The sequence below is a fragment of the Chlorocebus sabaeus genome, chromosome 7 (genome assembly GCF_047675955.1).
Source record: "Chlorocebus sabaeus isolate Y175 chromosome 7, mChlSab1.0.hap1, whole genome shotgun sequence".
NCBI lineage: Eukaryota > Metazoa > Chordata > Mammalia > Primates > Cercopithecidae > Chlorocebus > Chlorocebus sabaeus.
In genome coordinates, this window is record NC_132910.1 from 49,568,328 (window position 1) to 49,591,572 (window position 23,245).

Here is a 23,245-nt window from a genome sequence, read left to right on the forward strand (position 1 = left end):
CCTAGTTTATAAATAACATACTTTAATATAACTTTTAAAAGTCTAATAATTTTGACAAATTTATATAGATGAATAGAAATAACTTAGTTTGCAACCAGAATTTAAATAATATTTTTAAATAGTTCCAAGGTATTTTCATTTGACAGAACTGCCAAAAGAACTAAAATTTCCAATTTAGGATTTGCTCAAATGAACTTCAAGGCAAATTTTCATATCTTGCCACACAATTTTTAGGCATTTGTTTTAACAAATTTGAAAAATCAGTGAATAAATAAGGTGTTATGTCTACAAAGATCCAAAGTATTGGCGCCACCTAGTGAAACTGTACTCAGTGATTTGAACTAATATGAAGCTAATACAGCAAGTTCATATATTCTGTATTACCAAATTAAAGAACTTCAGTAGAAACAATTACTAAATGTTTTTGTATAGTAAAGATGTATCTTAAAGACTTTATTAATATTAAGAAAGATACTAAAAAAATTTTCATTACCAAAGGCAAGACATTCCTGAGTGAACTATTCAGGTCGCATAAAAGTTAACATCCGTGTTTTTTAATAGGAATTCTCAGTAAATTATAATGTCATGAATATTCAAAAGATATATTAAAACAATACTACATGTACAAATTAAGAAAATTCAAGGACAGTTATGATTTTAAAAACTCACATTCATTAAAATATTATTATCATATTATTACATATTTTGTTGCAATATCAGAAAATGCTTAAATCCAAAGATACTATAGGAGGGGGAGAAAGATGATGGAATAGAAGCCTACACCATTCATCCCTCCTGCTGGAACACAAAATTTTAACAACTATCTACATGAAGAAAAGCACCATCACAAACACCAAAACCCAAGTGGCAAACACAGTACCTGGTTATGACTTCATAATGCTAAAAGAGGCATTGACGAAGGCAGGGGATATAGTCTTGAATCATCGCTATCACTCCTTCCCCATCCCCCGACTGTGGCCATGCAGCACAGAGACAGAATCAGTGCATTTTGGAAAGGCAAAGCACAGCAACTGGGGGACTTTACATTGAACTTGGTGCTGCCCTGTCAGAGTGGAGAATAAAGTCATGTTGAGCTCAGCCAGCAACCATGCAGTGAAGGAGCATTTGGACTAGCCCTAGCCAGAGGGGAATCACCCATCCCAATGGCTGGAACTAGAGTTTCTCAGGAAGTACATTTATAAAGAAAATTTATAAATTTAAAAAGGTAAACTTGAAAGACAGTCTAGGACAGAAGGACTGCAATTTCTAGGCAACTCACAGTAGTAGACTGGGTTTAGAGCCAGGAAACTAGGATAGCACAGAACCTAGGGAGACACCAGCTGGTGCAGCTAAAGGAGAGCTTGTGCCATGCCTCCTACAATCCCAGGCAGTACAGCTTATAGCAATGAAAGTGACTCCTTCCTTCTGCTTAAGGAGAGTGAAGAGTAAAGAGGATTTTCTCTGGATAGAGTATTGAGCAGAGTTGTGAAGCCTCCATTCCAGGCCCCAGCTTCTGAATGATATATCTAGACACATCCTGGGCCAAAAGGGAACCTGCTGTCTTGAAACGAAGGCATGATTCATCACCTGCTGACTAAAGAGCTCTTGGGCCCTGAATAATCAGCAGTGATAACTAGGGAGTTTGCCATGTGCCTTGGGTTCTGAAATGTATGCTGGGCTTCAGCGATAACCTAGCACATTCCCAGCTGTGGTGGCTACAGCGAAAGACTCATTCTGTTTTTACAAAGCAGAGGGAAAAGCAAAGGGGACTTTGTCTCGCACCCTGGGTACCAACTCGACCACAGTGGAGTAGAGCAACAAGCAGGATTTTGGGGTCCCCGAGTCCAGGCCTAGGCTCTTGGACAGCATTTCTGGACATGCCTTGGGCCAGAAGGGAGCCCACTGACCTGAAGGGTAAGTCCCAGGCCAGGCAGCATTCATCACAAACTGACAGAAGAGCCCTTGGGCTTTAAGTGAACATTGGCAGTGGCCTAGCAGAACTCCTTCCCCCCAATCCCCTATGGACCAGTGGTGGTAGTGGGCACAGGGAGAGGCTCCTCTGCCTGTGGAAAGGGGAGTGAAGATCAAGAAGGACTTCATGTTATAGATTAAGTGCTAGCTTAGCCACAGTAGAATAGAACATCAGGTAAATTCCCAAACACTAAATTACAGTGTTATACTTAACTAAGTATATAGTTGTTTATGCTTGTTAAAATAAGCTTATACTTGACTAAGTATAAAGATCAAATGATGAACCAATCAAAAATAACAACTACAAGACATAGGTAGTACAATAGGACATAAGGAAAAACAACAAAAAGTTAAAAAACAGATGAAGTTAAAGTGTAGTGTTTTTATTGGTTTCTTTCTGCATGCTCCTTGCTTATGTAATTAGTATTACATCAGTTTAAACTAATGGGTTATAAGATAGTATTTGGAAGCCTCATGGTAGCCTCAAATCAAAAAGCATACAACATATAAGCAAAATACTAAAGCATTCCACCAGAGAAAATCACCTCCACTAAAAGGAAGACAGGAAGGCATGCAAAAAAGGAAGAGAAGACCACAAAAAAAAAAAAAAAAGAAAAGAAAAGAAATAACAAAATGGCAGATGTCAGTCCTTACTTATCAATAATAATATTGAATGTAAATGGACTAAACTCTCCAATTAAAAGACATAGAGTGGCTGAACAGATGTTTTTAAAGAAAAAACAGATGTTAAAAAAAAAAAAAATGACGCTATCCTGCCTACAAGAAACACACTTCACCTATAAAGATGCACAGAGACTGAAAGCAAAAGAATGGAAAAAGACACACCATGACAATGGAAACCAAAAAAGAGCAAGGTAGCTATATTTATATCAGTCAACATGGATTCCAAAACAAAAACTGTAAGAGACAAAGAAGGTTATTACATAATGACAAAGGGGTCAATTTAGCAAAAAGATAAAATGATTATAAATAGATATGTACCCAACATGGGAGAACACAGACATATAAAGCAAATATTATAAGAGCTAAAGAAAAGACATACCCCAATATAATAACAGCTGGATACGTCAACACTCCACTTTCAGCACTGGACAGATCTCCCAAAGAGAAAAGCCATAAAGAAACATCAAACTTAATCTGCACTATAGAACAAGTGGACCTAGAGATATTTACAGAACATTTCACTCAATGCAGAATACACATTCTTCTCCTCAGCACATAGATCATTCTCAAGAATAGATTATATGTTAGTCCACAACAAGTCTTTAAAAATTCAAAAAATGAAATCATATCAAGTATCTTCTCTGACCACAATGGAATAAAACTAGAAATAAGTAACAAGAGGAATTTTGGAAACTATGCAAACACATGGAAATTAAGCAATATGCTCCTTAATGATCAGTGGGTCAATGAAGAAATTAAGAAGAAAGTTTAAAAATATCTTGAAATGGGCTGGGCAGGGTGGCTCACACCTGTAATCCCAGCACTTTGGGAGGCCAAGGTGGGAGGACTGCTTGAGCCCAGAAGTTTAAGACCAGCCTGGGCAACATGGGGAGACTTCATCTCTACAAAAATATAAAAACAATTAGCCAGGCATGGCAGCATATACCTGGAGTCCCAGCTACTCAGGAAGCTGAGGTGGGAGGATCACCTGAGCCCGGGAAGTCAAGGCTACAGTGAGCCATGATTATGCCACTACATTCCAGCCTGGGTAACAGGAGTGAAACCCTATCTCAAAAAAAAAGAAAAAAAAAATCTTGAAACAAATGATAACGGAAATACAACATACCAAAACCTATGAGATACAGCAAAAGCATTAAGAAGAGGAAAGTTTATAGCAATAAGCACCTATACCAAAAAGTAGAAAAATTTCAGATAAAGAACCTAATGATGCATCTTCAAGAATTAAAATGGCAAGAGCAAACCAAATCCAAAATTAGTAAAAGAAAAGAAATAATAAAGATCAGAACAGAAGTAAATAAATTTGAAATGAAGAAAACAATATAAAAGATTAATGAAACGAAAAATGGTTTTTTGAAAAGATAAACAAATTGACAAACCTTTAGCCAGACTCTGAAAAAGAGAAGATCCAAATAAATAAAATCAGAGGTAAAAAAGAAAATTCAAAGACCATTCAAAGGAATGAATTTGCAGAAAATCAAAGGATCATTAGTGGCTACTATGAGCAATTATATGCCAATAAATTGGAAAATCTGGAAGAAATGAATAAATTCCTAGACATATACAACCTACCAAGGTTGACCCATGAAGAAATCCAAAACCTGAATGGAACAATAACAAGTAACAAGATCAAAGCCATAATAAAAAGTATCTCAGTAAAGAAAAGCGTGGGACCTGATGGTTTCACTGCTGAATTCTACCAAACATTAAAAGAAGAACTAATATCAATCCTACTCAAACTATTCCAAAAAATAGAAAAGAAGAGATTACTTCCAAACTCATTCTATGAAGCCAGTATTACCCTGATACCAAAATCAGACAAGGACATATCAAAAACACAAAACTATCCCTGATGGTCCATATCCCTGATGAACATAGATGCAAAAATCCTCAACAAATACTATCAAACCATATTCAACAATATATTTAAAAGATCATTCATCATAATCAAGTGGGATTTATCCTAGGGATGCAAGAACGGTTCAACATATGCAAATCAATCCATGTGATACCTCATAGCAACAGAATGAAAGACAAATCATTTCAATTGATGTTGAAAAACCATTTGATAAAGTTCAACATACTTCCCTGATAAAAACAAAACTCAACATAGTAAAAGTCGTATATGACAGACCCTCAGTCAATATCATACTGAATAGGAAAAACTGGAAGTCTTTGCTCTAAGACATGGAACATGACAAGGAAGTCCACTTTCACCACTGTTACTCAACATAGTACTAGAAGTCTTAGCTACAGAAATCAGACAAGAGAAAGAAATAAAAGGCATCCAAATTGGAAAGGAAGAAGTCAAACTATCCTTGTTTGCAGATGATATGATCTTATATTTTGGAAAACCTAAAGACTCCACAAAAAAATGACTTGAACTAATAAATTCAGCAAAGTTGCAGGATACAAAATCAACATATAAAAATCAGTAGCATTTCTATATGCCAACAGTGAACAATCTGAAAAAGAAATCAAAAAAAGTAATCCCACTTACAATAGGCACGAATAAAACTGAATACCTAAGAATTAACTTACCAAAGAAGTGAAAGACCTCTGCAATGAAAGCTACAAAACACTGATGAAAGAAATTGATGTGGACACCAAAAGATGGAAAGATATTCCTTGTTCATGGATTGGAAGAATACTGTTAAAATACCCATGATACCCAAAGCAATCTACAGATCCAATGCAATCCCTATCAAGATACCAATAACATTCTTCACAGAAAAAACAAACAAACAAAAAAAACTAAAATGTATATGGAATCACAAAAGACCCTAATAACTAAAGTTATCCTAAGCAAAAAAAAAAAAACAAAACTGGAAGAATCACATTACCTAACTTCAATATTACAGAGTTACAGTAACCAAAACACCATGGTGCTGGCATAAAAACAGACATATAGACTAAGGAAACAGAATAGAGAACCCAGAAAAAAACCCACACACCTACAGTGAACTCATTTTTGACTAAGGTGCTAAGAACATACATTGGGGAAAAAGCAGTCTCTTCAACAAGTAGTGCTGGGAAAACTGGATATGCACATCCAGAAGGATGAAACTAGACCTCTCTCTCTTGCCTTACACAAAAATCAAATCAAAACGGATTAAGACTTAAATCTATTACTCCAAAGTATGAAATTACTAAAAGAAAACACTAGAGAAACTCTCCAGGACATTGGACTGGGCAAAGATTTCCTGAATAATACCCCACAAGCACAGGTAACCAAAGCAAAAATGTACAAATGGTATCACATCAAGTTAAAAAGATTTCTGCACAGCAAACGAAACAATTATCAAAGTGAAGAGACAGCCCACAGAATGGGAGAAAATGCTTGCAAACTACCCATCTGGCAAGGGATCCATAATGAGAACATATAAGGAGCTCAAACAACCCTGCAGGGAAAAAACCTAATAATCCAATTCAAAAATGGGCGAAAGATTTCAATAGAGTTCCCAAAAGAAGAAATACAAATGGCAGCAATATATGAAAAGGTAATCAACATCACTGATCATCAGAGAAATCCAAATCAAAACTACAGTGAGATATGATCTCATCCTAGTCAAAATGTCTTTTATCTAAAAGTCAGGCAATAACAAATGTTGGTGGCGATGTAGAGAAAAGGAAACCCTTGTACACGTATGGTGGGAATGTAAATTAGTGTAACCACTATGAAGAAGAGTTTAGAGGTTCCTCAAAAAAAAAAAAAAAAAAAAAAAAAAACTGAAAATAGAGCTACCATATAAACCAGCAATCCCACTGCTACATATATAGCCAAAATAAATGGAATCAATATACCAAAAAGATACACACACTCCCATGTTTATGGCAGCACTCTTATCAGTAGCCAAGATTTGGGAGCAGTTTAAATATTCATCAATAGATGAATGGATAAAGAAAATATTCACAATAGAGAACTATTTAGCCATGCAAAAGAATGAGATTCTGTCATTTGCAACAACATGGATGGAAGTGGAGGTCATTATGTTAACTGAAATAAGCCAGGCACAGAAAGACAAACATCACATGTTCTCACTTATTTGTAAGATCTAAAAATCAAAGCAACTGACCTCTTATAGATAGATCATAGAAGGATGAATACCAGATGCTGGGATGGCCAGGGGATGAGGCTCATGGGGAGGTGGGGATGGTTACTGGGTACAAAAAAATAAACCAAAAGAATGAATAAGACCCACTATTTGATAGCACAATAGGGTGATTAGAGTCAATAATAGCTTAATTGTACATTTCAAAATAACTTAAAGAATATAATTTGAGGGCCAGGCGCGGTGGCTCATGACTGTAATCCCAGCACTTTGGGAGGCCGAGACAGGCGGATCACGAGGTCAGGAGATTGAGACTATCCTGGTTAACACGGTGAAACCCCGTCTCTACTAAAAATACAAAAAACTTAGACAGGCATGGTGGCAGGTGCCTGTAGTCCCAGCTACTCGGGAGGCTGAGGGAGGAGAATGGCGTGAACCGGCAGGCAGAGCTTGCAGTGAACCAAGATTGCACCACTGCACTCCATCAAGTCTAGATGACGGAGCGAGACTCCATCTCAAAAAAAATAAAATTAAAAGAATATAATTTGATTGTGTAACTCAAAGGATAAGTGCTTAAGGGATGGATAACCCATTCTCTGAGATGTGCTTATTTCACATTGCATGCCTGTATCAAAACATCTCAGGTACCCCAAAAAAATATATATATACCTACTATGTACCTGCAAAATTTTAAAATAAAAATAAATTCTAAAAAAAAATTTAAATATTTTTACATACCTAGTATGTAATAGCACAACAAGGGGACTATAGTCAATAACAACTGGCCTGTACATTTTAAAATTACGAAGAGCATAATTGGATTGTCTATAACACAAAGAATAAACACTTAAGGAGATGGATACCCAATTTTCCATGATGTGATTACTACACACTGCATGCCTATACCAAAATAGCTCATGTACCTATAAATATATCTACCAATGTACCCACAAAAATTTCAAATTAAAAACATATACAAAAAATGAAGATACCATAGCACTTTTTAAATTATTTTACTACTTTAAAATGTATACTGCTTAGGCAATGGGATAAGTACAAAGAAAGGAAAAAAAAGAATTATTTCTCTACATTCCAAATTTTATACAAAACTGCCTATTTCTCAGATCTGTAATTAATTCATTCAGAAAGCATTAGTAAACATAAGTACCTCACTTCACTATATGTTTTAAAAAGAGAATGTAAGATACTTGTCCTCTAAGAACTATGGTTTAATTGAGGATGTAAGATAAATATATCAAAAAAATCCCATATACAAGAAATATTATTATTCAAATTAATCGTAAGTTCAGACAAAAACACCATTAAGCATTATAAGGGTCAATACAACCTGGAAATCTGAAATCTTGAGAAACAAGAGAAAGAGGAATGGGTTCAATATAAGCAAAGAGCATTCCAAGACCATTTCAAGGACTTACTACCTATAACTCATTTTTATGTACCATCTATTGTAAGGGTGCATCTGCTGAACTTAAAGAGCCAAGAAATGGAGTGAAGCTATTAAGCCTATCACACACCAAATTTACCAGCCTTCCCAAGTTATATCTTTTTTTCCTTTTTTTTTTTTTTTTTTTTTTTTTGAGACAGAGCCTCGCTCTGTTGCCCAGGCTGGAGTGCAATGGAGAAAATCTTGGCTCACTGCAACCTCCACCTCGCAGGTTCAAGTGATTCTCGTACCTCAGCCTCCTGAGTATCTGGGATTACAGGCACATGCCGCCATGCTGAGCTAATTTTTGTATTTTTAGTAGCGATGAGGTTTCACCATATTGGCCAGGCTGGTCTCGAACTCGTGACCTCAAGCAATCTGCCCACCTTGGCCTCCCAAAGTGCTGGGATTACAGTCATAAGCCACTGCACCCCGCCTCCTTCAGCTGCTCTTAATGTGCAGGAGAGGTACTCCAAAGTGTTGTTTCCCTTGGACCTTTAAACCTGGTTATTTCTTCTTGCCCCTTTTCCCACCCCTGAGACCCCACATTAAGACATTTCTCCAGTTGGCCTACCAGATTTTTTCTTTGTTCATAGCAGCTATTGAAAATCCTGCAGCACTTTACCACTGAAATCCCTTCCCATATCCTCATTTCTATTCAGCTGCATTTGGCAGCTAAGACAATGAAACAGATACAGAATAACAGACAATTTCCAGAAATCATAAAAAGTTAGGGATCAAGCATCAAAGCAAAAGAAGAAAGCACCATGAGAGAGATATTTTTCCCATGCATTTTCTCTCCTTGCCTAGAGAAAGATCCCGTGAGTAAGGGAGTTGGAAGAAAAGCAAAAGATTCAAACATAGTAATTTGAGAATGGACCCTAAGTTTTATACTTGCCCATCTCAAGGCTAAATGCTAAGTTGAGAGGTGTGAAGGAGTGATCTATCCAAAACAGGCTTGTGATTCCGAGAAAAAAACAAAAGAGCTTGAGCCTCATTTTCTAGGTAGCAGCCAGAAAAGTGGCAAGTCATGAGAATCACCCACCTTAAACACAGCCCAGTACAATGCAAGAGCAGCAGAGTAGCAATTCCTGCAAGAGCTTTCTAAACAGAACTAAAAAAAATGTTTTACAGTTCCCTTATCACCTGATTACAAATTTAATCTCCAATTCAGCTACCTATAGACAGAAAACACTCAAGATTTTGTGGCCACTAGGAACAATCTCTTCTCTATGATATTGAACTCTAACATTTACCCTTAGTGACCATAATCTCCTATCCTTTCACCTCTTGTGCTCCCTTCTCTCCTACCTACCTTCTGTTGACTCTCATTTTTATCTCTCAATTCTCAGTTCTTCCCTGTTCTTACAAGCCATGAATCCCCTTATGATTTCTTTATCCCCCCACTTAGCCTGGATTCCAAGATTAGCTATACTGGCCTCGGAAACCCTGATTCTCTCAAACCCTTGCCGCTTAACCATATTTATAGCTCCAACCTCTGGCAATGCTTAGCCATACAATACAGGTTTCTACACTTGCACTCTTATTGTCAATAATGAGCTTGTGCTAACCACTATAAAATGGGACCTTTTTCTTCCACCTGCAACTATTTTATTTATCTTAACTATTTGTCACATTCCTTATGATTCATTATGATATACATTCCATTCTTCTCAATTACTGAATACCTACCTCCCTCACCTCTGAAGAGGACTTCATTGAATACATCACCAAAACAACAGAGTTCATTGAAATAAAATTACTTGATCTCCTATACGCCTCTATATTTGTCTTTCAGGGATCTGCAAACTATGGCCTGTAACCCACATCCAGCTACTGTCTGCTTTTGTAAATGAAAGTTTTACTGGAATACTATTTATCCATATATTGTCCATGGCTCCTTTTGTGCTACAACAGCAATTGAGTAGTTGTGAAAGAGATTATATGGCCCATGAATTCTAAATATTTAATACCTGCCCCTTTATAGAAAAAGCTTTCTAATCCCTGATCTATTTCATCATCCATTCTTTCTTCCTTTTTGTAAAAAAGAGGTATTTCTGTTCGTCTTTAATATAAACTAGCTGTTTATACCTTGCGTCCCTTTGATCATCTGCTCCTGAACCTTACTCTATTAATTATCTCATTTATGCATTTCTGTAGCTCCTCTATTCCCACTGGATCCTTCAACTATTCTAACAATATGCTCCCTGCAAAATTAAAATGTCTCTCATTCTGTTATCTTTTCAATCGACCATCTGATTTTTCTTCTTCCCTTTACCATCAAAGTTCTGGTGGTAGAAGGTGGTAGAGGCATTGAATATTATATACAATATTGTAATATAATATATAACATATATATTAATATTAATATGACATATAACAATATAACAATGTATATTAATATGGAATATATCATGTAATATATTAACACATAATATAATATATAACAAATAATTATATATATTATATATTCAATGTTTCTGTTGTCTGGCCCCATTTCCCTCATTCCATGGAACCTAACTTATCTGCTACCAAAACTGTTCTCTCAATACTCACAATAATTAAAATACTTACTCTCTCAATACCTTTTGTTAACTAAATACAAAGCCTTGTTCTTGTCCTGCATTCCTCTCCATTATTTCTTCTTTTAAACAGTTATTGCAACTTCATTATCTTTTTAAATAACATGTTCATTATAAAACAATAGAAAATTCAACTAAGCAGGAAAGTTAAATAAAAGTCACCCATAACTTCACCAATTTGAATTAAACAATATAAATATTTTACTATGACTAAATGTATATATATCTATTAATAATAATCAAAATCATATTATGCATTTGCTTTTTATTTACTAATTTATCATGACCATCTGTCTATTAAAGTATTTCAGGGCCAGCGGTGGTGACTCACACCTGTAATCCTAGCACTTTGGGAGGCTGAGGCGGGTGGATCATCTGAGGTCTGGAGTTTGAGACCAGCCTGACCAACATGGAGAAACCCTGACTCTACTTAAAACACAAAATTAGCCAGGCGTTGTGGTACACGCATGTAATCCCAGCAACTCAGGAGGCCGAGGCAGCAAAATCACTTGAACCCGGGAGGCAGAGGTTGCAGTGAGCCGAGATCGTACCATTATACTCCAGCCTGGGCAACAAAAGCAAAACACCATCTCAAAAAAATAAAATAAATAAAAATAAAATCTCTATCATTGGTATCTACATTCCCTAACTCACTTCCTACTTCACTAATTATCTCTCCTCTAGCTCTTCTATCATGCCTCACTCCCAAAAATCTGTGTTCCTCCAGGATCTGTTCTTAATTTTCTTCTCATCTCTGTATTCTCTTCTGTAGCAACTTCATCACTTCAATTATCACCTTCATGAGTATAACTGCTAAATCTGTATCTCTACCCAAAATTTATATTACAAATTATATTTTCAAATTTCTACTCTGTGTTGGTAATTTTTCTCCAAATTCAATTGTCTAAAGCTGAACTCATATCTGCTCATCATAATGAGAAGCTTCCGTGATGACCACCTCTGCTAGTGACACAGTCATCCAATTCATCCACTTTTAAGTCGTCCCTGCCTTTTCCTACTTGCTTGCCTATACACACACGCACACATGCACAATCAGTGTCAGCATTTAGTTGTGTATATAACAAAACAATGAAAATTTAATGGTTCCATGTCAAAATAATCATGGGAAACTACCATTTAGCATTATATAAGCCAAAAAATTTGGAATTTAGGGAATAAATAAGGGTCCATCTTCCCTCATTGCCTGAAAATTTAAATTAAAATTTTTTACACCTTAGGAACAAATATTTGCTATGACAATAAAGCACTGAGAAAATGCTACATACAATAAAGCCCCTATATTTCAACCAGTTCACTCAATTTAATTCCTTATTCTTTATACTATGTATAAGGTAAAGAAATAAAAAGTAATTCTTCTAATTTTCTCTAGTTTTAAGATACTGTGATAGAAAAAGTCATTGAACAAATCTTCAATTTTAAGCAAAGCATTTATTTGATATTATACTAAATATGCAAAAATAACAATACTTTCACATTTCTGCTTTAATTATAAATTCTCTTTGATACTTCAAAATTCTTATTTTATCAGACTTGTTTTCACAGAGTTGATTTTCAAAAGAAAGAGTCACATTACATTTAATAATAGATAAATAAGCCTCTGGGTAAGCTCACATTTTTTAAATTGTGTAATTCAAAGCATATATGTAATTAGAGATAAATTACCCTTATGTAAGGTCAAATTTAAACTGTATATGAGATCTCACTAGAAAGGAACACAGTAAGAAGCAATCAAATCTTCAGCTCTTTAACATTCACATCTTTCCCCACCTATTCCCCTAACACCCCAAGATATCTAGTATTACCACTGTTAAGGCAAATTAAATGTGGCCCAAGAAGGACTCTGTACTTCTGTACTTGAGTCCTTGTGGACAAACTGCAACCTAACTTAATAGGTAGACAAGACTGAAAACCTAACTTAGTAGTTTGCACCTGTAACAATGGCTGAGTCTTGGCCAATCCCAGCAGCCTTACTTCAACCGACCATACACTGCTGAGTGTTCAAATTGTGTTCAAATAACGCAAATGTCAAGCTATAACCAATCCAGTTGTTTCTGTATCTCACTTTCAATTTCTGTATGTCACTTTCCTTTTTTTGTCTATGAATTTATTCTGACTAAAAGGCATCCCTGGAGTCTCTCTGAATTTACTGCGATTCTGGGGACTGCCCAATTCACAAATCATTCATTGCTCAATCACACTCCTTTAAATTGGGCTAAAGTGTTTCTTTTAACAGATGGTGTCAGAAGCGGGGTCCAAAGTAGAGCTTCTAATGACCCCCAGGAGCACTGAGTGAAAAGCAAGGTAGCTGCAAGGACCCTGCAAGGACCCACTTGTGCCCTTGATTCCTCAGAGCGGCTGAGGATTGTGGTAAGTTCTCTCTCCAAGTTCAGCGCTCCAAGGATTTGTGTTTTGAGCTCTCCAAGTTTCTTTGAGCAAGTTTATCTTCCAAATTGAGTTTGGAAGTCGTAACAGAAACGGAACTGGGTCCAGGATGGGATTTGATCCTATAATTAACAGGCTTGGATCCAGTTAGAGGCCTCTTACATCTGACTGGGTCAGAAAAAAAAAAAAAAAAAACTGGTAGTAAATGTTAATATTGTAGGGATTGTAAAATTTGGCCTTTGAAAATTCACAGGGATTTTTGTGTTCTACCCTTTGTTTCATTTTTCTTGCATTTAAATAATTTAAAAAATCAACTTAGGAGTCATGAGTTCTTTGCAAGAAGGTTTTCAAGCGGAGACAGCAACCACTTGACAGAGATAATAAGTAGTTCCTTCTACAATATTCATTGAATGACAATTAGCTATCAGGCACATTAGATCAAAGAGCACAGTAACCTTGTGATAATAGGATTCAATGATCTTAAAATTGGGAAAACATATGCAATAGCCACTTTTCAACTTACCTTTTTTTCCTCCTGTAATACTATTATTTCATATAGTCGTGGGATAAATGAGCAATAATTTTGTTGTTGATCTCTCTGGATGTTAACATTTTCATAATATGATGTCTTTTTCCTTTAGAAAATTCAAATAGAAATTAAGAGTTCTCAATTTTAAACCTATAAATATTTATGTAAGCAAAGAAGTTCTTTCTACAGCAACATGTGCTGGAATTAAAATATGGAATAATAAGATTATCTAGGTGTATTAGATCAATATATTCAAAATTTTGTAAAATGTATTTGTTTTGTTGGTTAGTTATGATTTTTTCCAATTCAAAACATTATTATAAACCTATCTGAATAATTATCACAAAAAGAAAATAAGATCTGGTATTTACATTGTGAATTGAAAAAAGAGCTAATGCTAAAAAAAGTTTCCTGTATATTTTATGTACCATTAAAAGTCTAAAATTCAAAATCCCTTGGTATTTCAACATTACCAAAATAAGAGGAAAATAGCCCTATGCTATTTATATCATACAATAATCAGAAAAGGGCATAAAGATCACTGTAAACAAAAAGGAAGTTTATTTTCATTGAAATTTAGACAACCTCAAGAAAGAATCACAAACTAAATAAGCAGTGAGTAAGAGCCCCAGCTTTGAAGTTAGACAGCCTGATAAGATTCCAGCATTGCTACCTACTGCTACCTACTGGTTATATAACCTTATGCAAACTAACTTCTCTAAGCTTCAGATTCATCACTTAATGAATCTAGTGATTGGAATCTGGTAATTGGAAATAGTAATAACCAATTCTCAAGGTTGCATTGATTAAAGTAGATAATATATATAAGGTGGTTAATGCGATACATGGCTCATAATAAGCACACAATAACTGTTAGCTATTATTATTACAAGAATCACATTTAAACAGGCTATACAGACCACACTACTATTTTTTCTATGTCTTAAAGAGAATTTCAAAAAAAAATCTGATACCCAATATTTCCAACTATACTAAACATATGCAGATTTTAAAAATATATAATACAAAGTTATGTAATTGCTATTACTTTCCTTGTTCAGCAGTGCTATGATTTAATATGCATTTACCATCCCTGCTCACTGCTAAAAGCTCACTTCCTCACTGATTGTTATTTGCTAAAATCTCAACAAATAAACTTGCTTTCAAACCTCAAAAAAGTTTATGGATAAGAAATTTATATATGGAATAGCAGAAATATCACATATCATTTAGATCTGTATCTTTACCAAAAAGAGACCTATACACTTATCTTTCATTTAGAGTAACCAAATATCTCCACTTTTATACTGAATCAAGCCTCCCAGAATAATTCTGACTTGCTAAATAAAACAAAAAGTGCAAGAAAGAAAAAAACAAATAGAAAATGTCAACTGCCAGAAGGAACTAAGACAACTACAAGTAAAAGATACAGTGAAAGCAGCTAACTCAAAGAGCAAACAAATTACAAAAATGGTGAAATAACTGAAGCAGTCAGGAATGCAATCTATATTAACACATATCTTCAAGTAAAAGTTAAAACACAAATGAAAGAAGAGGAATTACAGGAGAAATACCAAAGATCAAATAAAGCAACAGCACAACAAATGGGGGTAGAATGAGAATGAGACAGGGTTAGGGAAGAAAACAGACTGGTAGGAAAAACCACCAAGCAGAATCAGTTAACACTACTTAGAGTCCCAGTTATGCCTGGGGTACTCAGTCAGAAGTATAGTGAAATGGATGGAAAACAATCATCACAGAATGATACACATTTTAAAAGATGAATTTTGACTTATGTTATTTAAACCTCAATAAAACTGAGAAGAGGGGAAAGAGAGAGGGTGAGAGAGACAGCATGAGCACAAACCAGCCAATCTGGCAGAAGAAAAGATTAGGATTAAAATATTGAAGAGCAAAAGCGTATGTCAAGAAGACCATGATATGTGTTACCCGAGTATTCTAAAGACCTGGTCTTGTTTGGAATAATAATAATAAGTAAAGACTTAATTAAGCTAAATATGCATGTTAAGGTTCTAGCATAACTACTGAAAGAATAAAAATACAAAGGTATATTCCATATTAAGGGAGTGAAAAGTGAACAGGATAATGGATTAGAGTATAAATTCCCAAAAACAAGGGTCATGTTTTATTCTTGTTATTCTCAGTTATTAAGTTCAGAACTGGTACATAGCAATAATTCAAACAACATTTACTCAGTGAATGAACAGTAGCAGGGGAGTCCAAGCAAGATCCTAAAATATATCCACTGCTAGTATACAGATATGTCTGATCTGTCTAGTAAATTAATTGAGTATGTAATCACTCCGGGGCTTTTTGGGAGAAAAAAAAAAAAAAAGCTATGAAAGAGAAAGACTCAGGCAGATAAGCTGGACTCTTAAAAAATTAATTATAAGAAAGGGTAGTAGATTCTGAGGACAACATGGTATTTGATACTCAATTTTGCCTTCCATAAACTCATGTCTAAAACCTCACTGTAGGAGTAGGAGAAAATAGAGTTATTTTGCCAGAAATGTATTTCTTCATAAATATTCTCTGACCTACACCGACTGAGAATGCCGTCTAAATCCACCATGTAGTCAGAGGAATGAAGATGAGAGCCAGGGACAAAATGGAGAATTCTGGGTCACCTTCTTTTACATTTTCTCTGACCTTTTATCTACTTTATAATTAAGGACAGTATATTTTAGTACATGGATACATGGACTGTGTAATCAAACAGGCTTCAATTTAACTTTAGCTCTGCCATTTAATAGTTGCATGATCTTGAATATGTTATTTATCCCCTCTAACCCTTGGATTTGTTACTGATAAAATAGATATAACAATATTAACTATGCAAAGCTTGCTGTGAAGATTAAATGAGTTAATACATATATGTAGATAGCACAAGATTTGGCTTATAAAAAAACAATAACTTGGGGGGATGGGGAACTAGGGGAGGGATAGCATTAGGAGAAATACCTAATGTAGACGATGGGTTGATGGGTGCAGCAAAACACTATGGCACGTGTATACCTATGTAACAAACCTGCATGTTCTGCACATGTATCCCAGAACTTAAAGTATAATTTTAAAAAAAAACTTTCATATATGTTATGCCAAAATATAATACTTCTTGGAGTTTTTCATACTAATTTTCCTTCCTTTACAGCATAGCCTAGTCTGAATTATTAGAATACTTTTCTAGTCAAGAGCTACATTAAAGGTATACTATATTTTTTTACTTACTGGACTATATCATACTCTCCTGGACCAGGACCTGACTTTTTAGGTAACTCTTGTCTTCCTGAAGAGTTGCCAAAATGTATACCTTTGTATTTCAAAGTTGCATTGGAAACATTCTAAAAAATAAAAAGTGAGGATGAAACATAGTTTAAGTAAGTCATGAAACAATGCTTGGCTTTACCTAAGTCTAAATCTAAAGCAAGGATAGCCTCAGTAAGGGGGTTCCACTGGTAAATGCTAAAGGGCTCTTGGATAGATCCCAGGCTAAGTTGTCACTGTTGGTTCCCATCCCACTCCTGAGTCAGCTAGGGTTCCCAGAGAAGTACCTCTAACATTAGCATATTCTCAACCAATAAGAACAGTTTTGCTCTTGGCAGTACACCCAGTAATCTAAAACCTTAAGAAAAATGAAAATTAGCTCCTCGTCATTTATAAAAGACAGAGGGGATAACATTATTTGGGAAATAGAAATACCTATTAAAAATTAAACAGATTGAAAAAATGCAAGCATCACCAACAGTCATTAGATAACTTCAGATTAATGTAACCTTTACACAGTTAGAAATACTTTACAATAAACTAAACACTACCCTAGTTCATTTTATTGCTAATGCTTAAACACAGGATCAATCTTTTAATGACAGAGAAATTATTTGTGACATGAGAAATAATCATCTCTTCTTTATACCCACTACAATAAATGTCAAAATTAAGCATGAACCACAAAAAGTTTAAGCACACTGTTTCACCAGAAACTAAAACAATAAAGCATAACACAACAGTAGCTTTTTTTTTTTTTTTTGTACAGGAATCCTCTTCTCTTGACCTAAAACATTCTAAGTTGAGAAATCATTTAAGAATATTTTAAAACATATTTTTAAACTAATGGTATTTACTACAATTCTCATAACATATAGTTTAACAATGTGTCAGGTTATTACAGCAGGCAGACAGTCTGACATGAGCAGGGTAGGAGAGGGCCCCCCTGCAACCAAGAACGTCAGACGACCATCATGTGATGGTCAGGCTGTTGTTAACAGTCTCTCTAAAAGAATAAATGATTGCAGCTTGCACCAGGGAAAGGCAGTCTCCCGATAGAAAAATCTTGAAGCTGGTGATCAGCAGCTTCCAGATAACATCTCAGGAGTTGGGCGAATGGGCTCACGCATGCGCACTAAAAGGCAAAACAGCTGTGTTTAACTGGTATATGACCCTTAGGGGCATTCAACTGGAAAGGTAAGAATGCCTCAAGTGAGCATGTGTACAACTCAACTCCAGTAAACACACTGCACACGTGGCCCCTGTCAAGTGCTAGCAGGCCACTGAGCATGTGAACAGCCCACCCCAAGGAAAGAATCAGGGGTCAAGTAATGCAAGACCCTGGAAGCATGCCAACATACAAAACCCCAGGTTAAAAGCTCAATCCACGCACTTGATCTCTCAAATCACCTGCTTGGCCCTCTTCCAAGTGTTCTTTACTTCCTCTCACTCCTGGACTAAAGCTTTTTAAAAAACTTTTACTCCCACTCTAAAACTTGCCTTGGTCTCTCACTCTGCCTTATGCCCCTCGATCGAATTCTTTCTTATGAGGAGGCAAGAACTGAGGTGGCTGCAGACCCATACGGATTCGTCCCCGCTAAGTTGTTCTAGATGGCTATTACTATTCTACAGCAATGGAATCAACCTCTCTCAGTTATCATTATAAGCAAGAATAATGCAGTAAGTAGCAACATTAGTGATAAAAAGCATAATTTCAGTTCAAAATGGTGAATCAAATCCATACCTGCCCCACCCGACTCCAAAATTTCAAAAGAAGTATATCAAATAGACACCAGTAAGTGCTAGAAACAGTATCATTCACATGCCAGAAACTTTAAGGACTTTCTGGAAGATATAGCACAGCAAAGACTAGAACTCGAAAAGGACCTCATTACATATGAAAAGAGTCTCAGCTGAACCCTCTTAACATCCCCAAAAAGACAGAAACTGCAGATAAACTCTTGGGTAGTGAGTAGGGGGCAATTGTCAAAACTACTAGCACCTTTGGAGATGTGCGCCAGTGCCATTACATTAAATGATGAGGAGAATGCTAACCTCCACTTTATTCTTCACAGATGCAGTTGAAACTAAATTGAAAGCGCTTTCCCCTGTCCCTAGTGACTTTCTAGCTAGAGAGGCACCACTCCAGGAAGCTTTGAGGTGCCTCAACAAAATTCAAAAAGAAGCTGGCACACACTAAAATTCCTTGAACTTACCACTAACACCTAGCTCTCAGACATTATAAAATATAAGCACAATAGAATTAACTTTCCCTTCTACATCTGCCTGGTCTGAAAAAATTAAACGCAGACTGTGATGGTCAATTTTAGATGTCAATTTGACTGAGTTAAGGAATACTCACATAGCTGATAAAGTGTTATTTCTGGGTATGTATGTGAGGTTGTTTCCAGAATAGACAGGCATTTGAATCAGTGAACCATCCTAACCCAATGTAGTGGGCACCATTCAATCAGTTGAGGGCCCGGATAGAACAAAAAGGCAGAAGAAAGGTAAATTTGTTCTCTTTTCTGGATCTGAGACACCCATCTTCTCCTACCCTCGGACATCAGAACTTCAGGTTTTCTAACCTTCGGATTCTTGGACTTGCTCCAGCAGCCACTCAGGTTCTCAGGTTTTTATCCTTGGACTAAAAGTTATACCATCAGCTCCTGTGGTTCTCAGGCCTTCAGATTTGAAATCAGCTACTCCAACAGCTCCCTTACTTCTCCAGTTTGCAGACAGCATATCATGGGACTTCTCAGCCTCCATAATCACGTGAGCCAATTCCCAGAATAAACCCCATCTCGCATATATAGTTATGCATCACATAATGATGTTTCAAGGATGGACTGCATATATGAAAATGGACCGCATATACAATGGTGAGCCCATAAGATTATAACACCATGTATTTACTGTTCTTTTTCAATGTTTAGATGTATTTAGATACACAAATACCATTGTGTATCTGTATCTTTGTAATCTATACCAGACAGTATAACAACACGCCATACAGGCTTGAATCACAGAAACAATAGGCTATACCATATAGCTTAGGTGTGTCATAGACTATACCATCTAGGTTTGTATAAATATACTCTATGATGTTCACATAATGACAAAATCACCTAACAATGCATTTCTCAGGACGTATCCCCATCATTAATTGACACATGACTGTGTAAGCAGTGGTTCTGTTTCTCTGCAGAATCCTAATACAAAGACTAACACAACCTCTGACAGAACTTTAATGTTTGCATGAAGTAAAATGAGACCTTTGTTGATTCTTTTTTCCGAGATGCAAACTTGTAGAGAAAATTACAGTTTTCCTAAAGAGTTACCCGGCTTTGATTTTAGTAAATCACCTTGATTGTTCCTTTCTTTGGTGGTAGAGAATATTGGAGCTGACAAGAGAGAAACAAGATTGTTCCTTTCTTTGGTGGTAGAGAATATTGGAGCTGACAAGAGAGAATTCAGACAGGTTTGGAATACCTAGTGAACACAGCAAAACAACCAAAAGGCAAATGTAAAAATTAAGCCTATGAGAAGAAGAAGCTAATCATGATGGCCCACACCTAGTAAGAAAATCTTAGTGTCAAGAGTGGCAATGCTAAATACTGGGGATTTTCTGTCGACTGGGTTTGCCTTTTAACACAGACAATCTTCAATGACTTTAGGCCTCATATCCTTTTGAGTGTGAAGAAACTATGAAAAAAAAATAACTAAAACAACTGTTTCATTAAAATATTGGCTTAAAAAAAAAAAAAACTTGCACTACTTTTGAACTCTTCTAATAGAGTATAACACGAAGAAAGACGTCATCCTCCTCCCCCTACTCCATCCCAGCTAATCCGGCAGCTTTAGCTGTGAAAGAGAACATTGGTGGAAACGCCCAGCAGAGAGCACCATATGGCAAGAGACTGAAGTGCCTGGTGGACTAGCAGCTGTACTCAATGGAAACAGACTTATTCCGGAGCATAGCTGAGACAGCCCCCGGGGACATCTAGAAATACGTGGGTAGAGGAACTTTGCAAAAGGCTATATGTCCTCTACATTGATAGTTACAGACCAAAAAAAAAAGGTATTTAAGTTATTAACATTATTGCGACTCTCTTTAGTACCTCCAATCCAATGACGCCTGGGAAAATGTGTTATATAAATAGAAAGGATGAATCCTTATTTCCTCTAGGAATATTTTCAGCACTATACGTGGTCTCAGTGTGCTTGAATTATTGATCTGCAAATCCCTTCTATTTAACACAAAGAGCAGAAAGGTATTTGCCCTTCTTCACTATGGACATTCAGCTTTAACAGTGAGTGATGAGTGATAGTCTTATAAAGCACTATCTCAAAGTAATATATTATTATTCTCAATAGTATTATTGTTACAAGTAAGGATTCTAGTTTGACACACAATTCCAAAGCCCAGCCCCTTGTCACGTCCTTCAAGGAAAAAAGCTATGAATAAAAACTGAAAAATCTATCCCACAAATCTCTGTAACACACAGGTGTCATGCGCATCCATGTGAAGAGACGAACCACCAAACAGGCTTTGTGTGAGCAACATGGCTGTTTATTTCACCTGGGTGCAGGCAGGCTGAGTCCGAAAAGAGAGTCAGTGAAGGGAGATAAGGGTGGGGCCGTTTTATAGGATTTGGGTAGGTAAAGGAAAATTACAGTCAAAGGGGGTTGTTCTCTGGAGGGCAGGAGTGGGGGTCACAAGGTTCTCAGTGGGGAAGCTTTTTGAGCCAGGATGAGTGAGGAAAAGGAATTTCACAAGATAATGTCATCGCTTAAGGCAAGGACTGGCCATTTTCACTTCTTTTATGGTGGAATGTCATCGGTTAAGGCGAGGGCAGGGCATTTGCACTTCTTTTGTGATTCTTCAGTTACTTCAGGCCATCTGGGCGTATATGTGCAAGTCACAGGGGATGCTACGGCTTGGCTTGGGCTCAGAGGCCTGACAACAGGGTATATATACACTACTTTGGAATTCCTAAGTATAACACAAAAGGAAATAAGGGAGTCAGACCATCCAAAGGCATTGGGTCTAGTGGGTGTAGGGGGGAGGAGACAAATGCTATAAAACCTAGCAGAATGACATACAAAAGTGGCAGAGCCTGACATGTCCAGCAGAGCAGTACATGCCAGTAAGAGCACTGGGAGAAACCCTAGCATCCACTAGAATAGCTGAAAACAGACTCTTCTTACAGGGTCAGTGGCAATTCCAAAGACTGCTGTACCCTACAGAACTTCAGGAAAAAAGAGAGCCTAGCCAACCAACACTTTCTCTTGCTAAAATAAGTGCTCCAGACCACCTTTCCAATGCAATTGCCTAATACAACTATGGACTTTAAAGTACATAGGCAGTTGTGATGGCAGAAAGAATGAAATTTCCCATTTATGTTATAGTTTATTTTTAACTCAGAAATAAAGCAGATTATAATTGTGCATATTTTTTTCTACTATACCATGACCATAACAGGCAGTGAAGTACAAAATGTGAAACTACATTCTAATATAATATAGTCATGCTGGATATTTTAGACATTGTATACATTTCATACAAGAACATATCTAATATACTGATTTACTATAGCCTATACATTTGTCAAAAAATCAGTATTTTAAAATAGAGCATCTTGATGTCATCTTTTACATCACATTTTTATAGACTAAAATCATGTTAAGGTTTTATATTAACTCTTTTAATGCAACGATTCAAGACCTTGAGCAGGATTCTATCCAAGAAGCTTTCTTTAAGTTAATTTACATTATTGAGATTTTAGGATTCAATTGTTTCACAATTCTAACGGTAATCCAGTAGGAGGAAAGATTACATAGGTGTACATGCGCGCGTGCGCACACACACACACAATTTAAGACACTAGCAATATCCTTTTCGTGTGTCTACAATAAAATCCATTTCATGTAAACCACATTAATTGACAACTACTTAAATCATTAACCTCTGCGGTACTCAGGTAAATGTTCAATCAGAAATGTAAAAGCCTTTTTAAAATACAGATAGAAAACAAAGGATAAATTGATGCACTTTTATCTCTAAATTACAGTTTCTTTTATGTCAAGAAGTGTTGGCAATACCAACTTCAAGGTCACTGTCAATTTTGAAAATCATTAGCAAATAAAATATGACTTAATTGAAGCAAACTCAGCATGGAACTGCATTCTTTTAAGTAAATGCTACACTATAATTTGAAGAAGAATTACTAACTGCCACTCTCACTGACAATTAAATAAATGAAGATGGGGCTAT

At 36.1% G+C, this 23,245-nt stretch overlaps 1 protein-coding gene across 2 annotated transcripts in view; it reads right to left on the bottom strand.

Moving 5' to 3' along the window:
• STPG2 (sperm tail PG-rich repeat containing 2) overlaps window positions 1-23,245 on the bottom strand; it is a 663,016-nt gene that overhangs the window by 611,569 nt on the left and 28,202 nt on the right. For both annotated transcript variants that reach the window (XM_073017496.1, XM_073017495.1), the window contains 2 exons: window positions 16,933-17,045; window positions 13,678-13,789 (listed from right to left, as the gene is read on the bottom strand). In XM_073017496.1, coding sequence (XP_072873597.1) covers window positions 13,678-13,789; window positions 16,933-17,045 — 225 coding nt within the window. The remainder of the gene's footprint in view (window positions 1-13,677; window positions 13,790-16,932; window positions 17,046-23,245) is intronic.